This window comes from Phalangium opilio, unplaced genomic scaffold (genome assembly GCF_054372755.1).
Source record: "Phalangium opilio isolate 3A_F unplaced genomic scaffold, DU_Popi_V2 ptg000209l_1, whole genome shotgun sequence".
Taxonomy (NCBI): Eukaryota; Metazoa; Arthropoda; class Arachnida; order Opiliones; family Phalangiidae; genus Phalangium; species Phalangium opilio.
In genome coordinates, this window is record NW_028324217.1 from 9303058 (window position 1) to 9312953 (window position 9896).

Below are 9896 nucleotides of genomic sequence, written 5' to 3' on the forward strand. Positions count from 1 at the left end.
ACAGGTTAAAAAGTATACGTGACGCCAAGATACAAAGACTCCATCCACAAGAAGCGGGACTTAATTCTTGTTTTTCAAGAGATTGTAGCGCCAATTCCCTGAAGTGGTAATTTTCGAAATAAAAAGAACTAAGCTTCTTCGAACCACGCCTCTCAGCAGTCACGTGCCTGTGACGTATTTCATATAATTTTAACCCACCCGCCGATGCCTTTCTTACAGTAAGTTCCTATGATTCAATAGTCTGTACCCCGTAGCCTATGAACCATCTCACTAAAGCCATGGTGCTAAATTATATAAGACAATTCCGCCGTGAAAGCCTTCCCTTTTGAATTGAAGGAAAAAACATCTCCTCGATTTCCGGCGAGGTTTTCGCTTTATAATTTTCTTGCCCAAAAGAATGGTCGCTTAAAAAACCATGGTAAAAACTTGTTCATTTTGTACCATTTCTTTTTTTTTAACTTAAAACGTAAGAGTTGGAAATTATTGCAAAAGCGTGTAAAAAACCCAGGTTTATTAGTTATTAGATAATTTAGACCAGGGATAGATTTAATTTTTGAAGTAGGAATGGAGAACGGTTAGTATTTACTGACTTAAAGCCCAGTATAGAGAGCCCCTCCCTCCAACACGTAACGATAAGTTTAAATTATCATATTGGCTCACTTAAACTACGTTTTGATGACGTAGCTGCCAGGAAGGCGAAAAATACGTGATTCCTTTTTACCTCTGTCGCTATGACCCGCCTCTTCTTTCATACCCCTCTGTCCCGTGGAAGGGGGTCCGGGACTTTGACGTGCGCCCACATTACTCTGTTCTCCATTCCTACTTCTAAAATTAAATCTATCCCTGTTTAGACAAAGGTAACCACGTGTCTACCAAGAAACTTACTGCCAAAAGTAGCTAAATAAAATTTAACGAAAACCGAATACCATAACTGCCTACTCCTCTAATGTATATCCTCAATGGTTCGAATAACCTTTCCACTTTGACTACTACCTCCATGAATGCAGACTAAACTATGATATCTTCACTAAACCCTTTAATATACAAATAACCTTCCATACCTTACTTTAATAAACCCCTACCTTACTACCAATCATAACCTTCCATATCTTACTTCAATAAACCCCTACCTTACTACCAATCATAACCTTCCATATCTTACTTCAATAAACCCCTACCTTACTACCAATCATAACCTTCCATACCTTACTTCAATAAACCCCTACCTTACTACCAATCATAACCTTCCATACCTTACTTCAATAAACACCTACCTTACTACCAATCATAACCTTCCATACCTTACTTCAATAAACCCCTACCTTACTACCAATCATAACCTTCCATACCTTACTTCAATAAACCCCTACCTTACTACCAATAATAACCTAACCATTTTCTTTTCAATTGATACTTACCACAGCCCAATTACTGAAAGTTCCGAACAACTAGAGGTAAGTCTTCTCAATCGTCAGAAAAATTACCACCCCCATGCCTCATACCATGTGCATGGATTAACTAACGCTAGGGATTTCTATCGCCAACTACATGTTCCGAATTATTTCTTGATTCCCCTCTTCATTCCCCCAATTTATTGGATCAAAACGGATGTAGATGTAGCGCCATCTCTAGGCAAAATAAATCGTTTTTGCGAATTTTAAAGATGGCGGCGCCCAATTTTAGGCGGGATTTTAATTTTGACGTCATATGACACGTGATATTTGGTCCAATTTTCTTGTAACTTCCGGTTAAGGATAGTAGCTGCGGCTAGGGGGCATTTGGAACACGCATACTTAATCTTTTAGGGGGAGCGAACAATCCCTAGCGTTAGTTAATCCATGCCATGTGGCTAGGCGATCATTTTTGTTTCTAATAAGCGGGTCGTGTGGAACTTGAACCGAATTTAGCCCTGCGCTGACTGAAAGGACTGGCTTATTGCGAGACAGAGGGAGTCTCTGAATTTTAATATTTATTTGTGTCACTTTTTTTTTGTATTATTCATCCATTTAATTTATATAATACAACATTATTTACATAATCTACATTGATAGAAGTAAAAATAATTTTAAGTTGTTGCGTTTAAAGGGTTAATGACTTAGTATATTTGGGCCAGTAGACTTGTTACAAGATTGAATTAATTGCTTAAGAATATCATAGGGGGCCTGAAACCGTCTTGTTTTAAGATTACATTCCCGCTCAAATGATGCTATTCTACAAGCCCCCTTTGAAGTTACAGTTAAGGCGCCAATGGAACTGCCTGGTGCTTTATTGAGGAAGTTAGGTTCCTCGATTATGGATATGGCATCAATCAATTTGGAATTTGCAAAAGTATTTCCCATAGACGTTGGCAAAGGACTATTGCGGGTTTCACACTGGCTGATATACGGCGTTCGTCTACAGCCTTGCTGGAACTTGTCTATAACATGACGTCAAATATTAACGGTTAACTCTTAAATCACGAACAACAGGAAATTCGAGGTGAGGGAAGTAGTACTGCGCCGTGATGAGGCGCTTACAGACATCAACAGTAACGAGATTACTGAAGAACAAGCCCAGATCTCTAAGTTTCATCAGTGGAGATGGACAGGCATATAGGGATTCCCTGTGTCACCTCAACAATTGGCCTTATTCCTGATCAACGCCACCGAGGCGTAGCGGCGACTTTTGGAACTATAATAATACGGTAGCCAATTAGAGGTGGCGCTGGAGTCGATGGACTCTGATGGAGATCTGTTATTTTCTATGTTTTGTTGATCTTTCTGAATCACGTGAATAGCCAAGGCTTAACAAGCGATATGGTTTCAAAAGTATTAAAAGTTGATTTCACCTTTCTTATTCTGTCTAATATTATGAAATAAGACTTTCGGAGTAAGTTTTCATTCGATTTTGGTCTATTTGGAGATTATTAGGTTAATAATAATTAGTTAACAACATGTTTTTTGAAGTTGAAGCGGTAATAATCAAAACATAGAAAATAACAGATCTCCATCAGAGTACGTCGACTCCAGCGCCACCTGTAATTGGCTACCGTATTAATATAGTTCCAAAAGTCGCCGCTACGCCTCGGTGGCGTTGATCAGGAATAAGGCCAATTCCCTGTGTAGTTTTTATTAGTAATAAGGATTTTCAGAGTTAACAGTCTCACTCCCTCTATTTGGTTCCTTTGCAGTGAAGCATTATGCATATTTGAAAAATTTGCTTTTTTTTTTTAATTCATATAAATGAGTTGTTGCTTTCATCTCAAGACAGAAGGTAATAAGTAACGTGTAAACTAGTTGCGTTTATTTCAATTAAGTTAGGGAATTACTTGGGTTTGTTCAGGTGGTGCATACAACCAAATACATGGCGTAGTTATGTTAAGGGCTGCTTACAGGTCCCATATTCCTCGAAACTTAGTTTACTTACAAGAAATAACTATACCACGCCTTCTAATTGTGTTAAAGGATTCCTTTGGCCCCTTGGACCATTCCATCCTTTCCCCCAGGTCTTCCCTTAAGCAAGTAGTCCACTAAGCCTTGCGAAACCGTATCGTTAACGTAACGTCACTACGTCAGTAACGTCACGTATTCAAATACGAACAGTACGCCATCTGATAACGTTTCTTTAGCGATGCTTTCGGACTTGGGTAATGGGAGCCCCCTTTCGGATGATTTACGGACTTAAAACGGTAACGATACGGTTTCGCAAGGCTAAGTGGACTACTTGCTTTAGTCCCGTTCCCTTCCAGGTTTTCCAAACACCTACCTAAAGTACTAGAAGCTTCAAAACTCTGTGGGAAATTTGAGGACTTTCCTAACCGTTGAAAGGGCCGAAGGGCTAAAGCGTGATTTCTGAATTAAACCAAACAAAAGTATGGAGCTTTGAAAGCAACTGTAACAAGCCAAGATTATCAAAGAGCGAACTTTTTAAAGCGCATACTACTTCACCATGAAAAACGTTTCAAACCCTTAATTCATCCGAGTATTACTTTATGACCAGAGTATTTTATTCCTATTGACCCGCCCCTTAAAAACCTCTCTACTCGATGACGTTTAACAATTTTCGTTTCTTTATCGAGTGATTATGAACAGTATTAAAAGGCAATTATGATTGCAAATTAGGTCAGTAACCCTTTAGACTTGATTGGCGCGAAAATTTAAGCCTTCAATTTTGGAATGGCTTAACGCTTGTCACCCGAAGCTTAGTTGAAATATTATTCAATCAACAATTACTATTTATATTGCTTCGTAAAAAGTGCTTCGAAATTTTTAAATGTCATTAATATGGTCTGGAAAAATAAGTAGCGATACAGTTGCGTATATGGAAAGATTATTGGTCCATTTCAATAGCAAAGCTCAACGTGATAGAAAAATCTATTGACTATTTGGATCAATATGCAATTCTTCGAACGACGAAGAACTACTTTTGTCTAAATTACTTTTACACTCCTCGGTGGTGGTTAATTTGGTACTCTGGATACTTTCTATAACAAAACTTTTGTCTTTGGTCCCTTGTTTGGGACTAGGTTTCGGCTGAGCTTCGCAGTTCAAAACCTCGATGCTGGAATTGTCCGAATCGTGCCTGGTTGATTCCGTTTCCGCAGACATATCCTCGGTACCCAGGGAAAAGGGTTTATGACGAAATGAAGTGTTTCTTTTAGGCCTCGCGCCTTCCCCGCTTTCGTCGCTACCTCCGTCATCCTCCTCGACTGAGCCATTTCCTTCGTCCGAGTCTCTTAGTTCCATTTCTTCAACGTAAAACTCACTCTGCTTCGAGAGAGGCGCCAGAAATAGTATGTCTTTTTCATCGTAAATTTCTATGAACGGGTGAGCGCACAGTTTGTGTGACTAGAAAGAAATTGAAGAAAATATAAGTTTATCATGAACAAAAGACTGACAAATAACAGCAAGTTCAAGCAGTGAACACGTATGAGGAGGCTTGGAGAGACCAAATTCTCCGTCAACATCCCTTTCAAAATTGGTACCGAGCTGTGGCTTGGTATCAGCGTGACGCATATGCGCAATAAACAAAATTGTTTATGGCCAGTATAAGGGCCGAGGCTACAGTTAACCACGGAGCTGTTTTGTAGAAGGAGTAGAGACTCATAGCTTCCCCTCTACTAAAAAAAACTTACCTTATTTGTCCATAAAAAGGGGTATGAATTTTGACCCTCCCTCCAAAGTCCAAACCTAGGAGAGCCCATGTAAACAAGAAAGATGGCCGCGAGCTACGGACGTTGAGGAGGGTTAAGCCTCGGTCTTTTGTGTATAGAGTCCGAGTGACGGGAGTTTCTGAAGCGTTTGCAAATCTTATTTAAATTTTTATTTTTACTATTATTTCTATTTATATTAACTATAATATGGAAACTATTCAAAGAATTAAGCCAGGAAGGAAGAAAACGAAGCCTACTTTAAAACACGTGACGTCAGAGATTGTTTACATAGGCTCGGTATGCGCGAAAATTGTGCGCGGAGCACTAGTATGCTTATGTCTAGGCTCTAGAGGGCTAGTCTCTACTCCTTCTACAATACACATCCGTGAGTTAACCACGCTGATCTGTGATGTGAGCCTCTAACCGTTTTTTCCCCTTTTGAATTTCCTTAACGGATCACGTGACGACTGGCTCCTCTGCTGTGCGCCGAGGTAGGTGCGCGTGAATGATATCGGGATGCGTAGTTATAGTAACCTTACTCCTTCGCTATTTGACTCTACTTCTTATACATGCTCACTAGTTCAAGGAATGTTTGACGCGTTATGTAGGGAGCGTGTCAAGAACATTTTTTTGCAGTGTTACTATTTCCTAGAATAGTTATTGGGCAATATCCCCATGACTGTAAGCTTAGAAGGACTTGGCAGATAGATTCATCAGAAATGCCAATGCACATTCCCATTCCCAATGCTCTGATTACACTACGAAATTTACGCATGCCTAGTAAAGCTCTATTTGATGGAAGATATACTTGATAGAGGCCTCTCACATACATAACTCATCCCATTAACATTGAGTGATATGAAGGATTAACACGGGGCGTACTAGTATATTGCAAAAAGACATTTTTACTGGCAATGACTCTTAAAATTTGATATTTTGAGAAACACTAAAGTAATAGATATTTTTAAGAAATATCATCAAAATTGTATAGATATAAAAATAAAAAGTACACTTCATTAACAAATCCCTGCCCTCCGCTCAACTGCCTACAGGAACTAACTGATCATTGAAGAGCTTCCCCAGGCCCTTCACGACTCCACCCAATCCATTGCCGAGTTTCGTAGGGGTGTCACTGCTCTCCTGATAAACTAAACGCTCCACCTTATTCCTTATATAATTTTGTATTGCATTCTTCCAACTGTAACATTGCTTGTACCAATTTTGTTTACGGGACCCTGCTGGAAATCAGATTCGTCTGAGCTGGATATCCCATAATAAAGCCATCTTATTATTATTATTATTATTATTCTTGATGTTAGAAAGTAGTACATGATGCTGGCGATCCAAACGCTAATTTTCGGTCCTTGAGCTAGCATATGCTACTTTACGAGCCTATTCACGGCTTGTTCCTTGTGCCACGGTCGGGAAGTTAATCATACGCTACACTATTCTGGGATAATGGAGGGCTTTCATATTTCACAGCGCGAAGTATACTTTTAATATCATCGGGGGATAAAATCGACAACTAGCATTTGCTCCGTAGAGTGCACTCCCTGTGACATCATTATAAAGCGCAGTAGATTATGTGAACAGGAGATTGAGATTTTAAAACGAGTATTTCTCAAAACATAAGATGAAAACACATGAAAGGCTTTCTGTTTTCGAAATAAAATTGTTCAATGAAACATTTTAAATGATTTATTTATAAGCTACCATCCTTTCCCTTCAAAATAATCTAGAACTAATAATGGCAGTTCTACATGCCAAGGTCATACCCTTTTAGCTTAGTGTCATTTTATAGAAACCGCGTAGAGCATCTATCTTTAAGTTAAATTACTGCCACAATAATGCAAGCTTTTTCCCTGCTCCAGCACAATTTAATCTCCTCTTCTTGATTCAACTAGCCTAAACAATTTACCGCATATGTTCACTTAACTTTACTAGGTACATTTTTTGAACGAAAAATTATGTCTTTATACCCCTGAAATTAAACTGAAACAATTGCGAGTGAACTGAAGACAAATATCAACTTTTTTTTTTTATCAAAAACATGCTCAGTACACATAAAATCTACACTCACCCTAATATAATCGCGTAACTCTGGGTAAACTCTCGCCACTCCAATCATTATGGACAATGTCCCTTTGAAAGGAAAGGTTGACATGACTGCGTAGTCCACTGCAGGGAACGTAATCATTTTGTAACCTTTAGCGATAAGCGTTTCGCGAACTCTATCATCCGCTTCATTCTTTGGTGTATTTAAAATGACTCCGACCATGTACCGCAGTCCATCCATAGTAGTCTACAAGAAAGTTTACGAAACGATCATAGTAAATTTGCATTCAATATTGTACATTCATTGGCGGCCTATGTTTTAATTAATAAGACCGAGGCTTACATTTTCTTGAGGATTATCATAGTAAATTCCTATGCAATTCTGATCAGGAGCGTAAATATGGGCCTCGGTAAAAAGCTCGCTAGAATTTCGGTATGGTCCGCGGGCGAATTTGTAGGCAACTTGTAACTCGTTAAAGGGTGGTTTAGACGTTTTAACATGAATATCAATAAATAAACCCGAATATACAGCGAAAACAAATATGGTTAGAAATAATAAAAGTAAAAGAACCAAAATACCAGCTAACATCACATAATCAGTCTCCATCTTGAATGACTAGGTCGATTGTTATTTTGCCGTCAGCTGATTTACAGGCAGAGCTGGAAATAAGAAAAAATTCTTATAGTACATGTGTTCAGCAGTCTGGGAAATGGCACACTTCCTCTGGTCCAAAACCAGTTTACTAATTGCTTGGACTAGTTTTTTAATTCAAAAACTGGGGGTTACTGGTCCTCGGGACCAGTTTATTAATTTGAAATCTATAGGAGAACAAAGGCTAGGACCACTCCGGACTCCGGAGACCAGTTTATTATTTAGGACGCTAGGGGGGGTCACTGGTCCCAAGGACAAGTTTAAAAAATATCCTTATTTCCCAGACTGGTGTTCAGTCACTTCAGTGACCCATTGAGTTCTATATGTTCTGAACTCAATGCAGTGACCCCAAATTTGACTGGAAAATTTATAGGACATTGTCCACTGGAGTATGCAAAAATAATGTCGCATCATCATAGTCTAGCTATCAAAACTTACGAAATGTATTGGTCAAAATGTCCAGTGACCCTCTTAGTTTCTCCAAAAATTATTTGACATTTTAATCGGTGCTGATATGTAGCCCACTTGATTATGCTATCATGGAAACAAGCATAGGACCTGTATAAATCATGAAGGAAAATGGAAGGGAGACAGTGGCGTCGCCAGGGTCTCGAATTTGGGAGGGCTTAAGCCCTCCCTTAAGTATTTTGTTTCCAATTTTTCAAAACCCATCACTTTTATCATGACACCCTCTTGTCTATAAGGCGAATATTAGAGTAATAAAATAAGGAAAAGTAATTAAGGACTGAACGCATGTTTTATCACAAAAGCTTTCGCATCACACAAATTAATTTTATTACTGTTAAAATGTTTGAAAATAACTTGACATTGACTGTATCAGGACTAGACTAAACTCAAGTGTGACTAGTGGGCGTTGCTTAATTGAGGGGGGGGGCAGTTAATGGCAAAATTTCAATTATTCGATTCGGAGATCCTAGGTACTTTAGTGGGTAGAGGACGGGGAGAAGTTATTTTTTAGACCTTGCTTCGGAAGGCACGCGATTGAGGCGAAAGGGGGAAGATGTTGCCCTCAGTGCTTGGGACGGTGTAGGGCAAGGTCTGTATACCGCTTCGCATTATTTGGTGTAGGGTAGCTATGCTATAGAATAATCATGAAAATAGACTGTGACGTCTGTATACATACGCTCTAGACGATATAAATATGAAATAGTGTTTGTATGTGTATTTCACTTTCATATAGTTAAAACTTCAATACGCCCAACTGAATAATTAGGAGAGGCTTTCGGTAAATATAAGGGGGCGCTTTTAAGAAATTTAAGGAGGGGCTTAAGAGAATTTTCAGGGGGCTTGAGCGCCCCCAAAAAACCCCTGGCGACGCCACTGAAGGCAGAATAAATGACCGAACAGGCAGGCTCTACAACCCTTTTAATTTTGATGCCAGCCTTCCACAACGGGAGGATGGGGTGTGTTGATAATCGTTAATGTTTGTGTGCAGCATGGTAAAATGTACTCATGTATGCATAGACATTATAACACTATTAAGGCCTATGCATGTATGTGACTAACGAACCTTATAGCGCCTTCGAATGTGCATGATTTTTTAAACTAGTCCTTGGGACCAGTCCGAAATGGTCTCCATACGAGTCCGTACTGGTCCCCGCCTATGTTCTCCTACAGATTTGCTATTAATAAACTGGTCCTGAGGATGAGACACCCCCATTGAATTAAAAGGCTAGTCCAAGCAATTAATAAATTGGTTTTGGACCAGAGGAAGTGTGCTATTTCCCGGACTGTTTACCAGTATACCCTCCCACAACCAGGGCCGGAAATAAGAAAAAATTCTTATAGGCAGTTTTTGAAAAAATTATGGGACATTATAAAATTTATTGTACTGTACCATGTCCAATGTCCTTTGCTTATTTCCAACACTGCCAAAAACACATCCATAATTATCTATGAACGCATCCCTGTTAAAACTAGGGCTGTGCGAATAGTTCTTTTTAAGATATTCATGGACAAAACAATACTGAAGGAGCGATGGCAGAGGGAAAAATACTTTTTAATTCGCATTCTAGCGACAGATAGTAGCAAATCGGA

General features: G+C 39.1%; 1 protein-coding gene across 1 annotated transcript; it reads right to left on the reverse strand.

The window, feature by feature from the left end:
* Positions 1–1932: 1932 nt before the first annotated feature.
* LOC149619007 (testis-expressed protein 264-like) lies at positions 1933–7873 on the reverse strand. The gene is made up of 3 exons (XM_089855596.1): positions 7530–7873; positions 7212–7433; positions 1933–4826 (listed from the first exon to the last, which is right to left on the reverse strand). The coding sequence occupies exons 1-3, from the start codon at positions 7791–7793 to the stop codon at positions 4353–4355; spliced, it is 960 nt and encodes a 319-aa protein (XP_089711722.1). The 5' UTR covers positions 7794–7873; the 3' UTR covers positions 1933–4352.
* Positions 7874–9896: the final 2023 nt, after the last annotated feature.

Coding starts and splice junctions, on each gene's coding strand:
- LOC149619007 (XM_089855596.1), bottom strand. CDS start 7,793: ATGGAGACTGATTATGTGATGTTAGCTGGTATTTTGGTTCTTTTACTT. Junction 7,434..7,529: donor ATGATAATCCTCAAGAAAAT/GTAAGCCTCGGT, acceptor ACTTTCTTGTAG/ACTACTATGGATGGACTGCG. Junction 4,827..7,211: donor AGTTACGCGATTATATTAGG/GTGAGTGTAGAT, acceptor ATTTCTTTCTAG/TCACACAAACTGTGCGCTCA.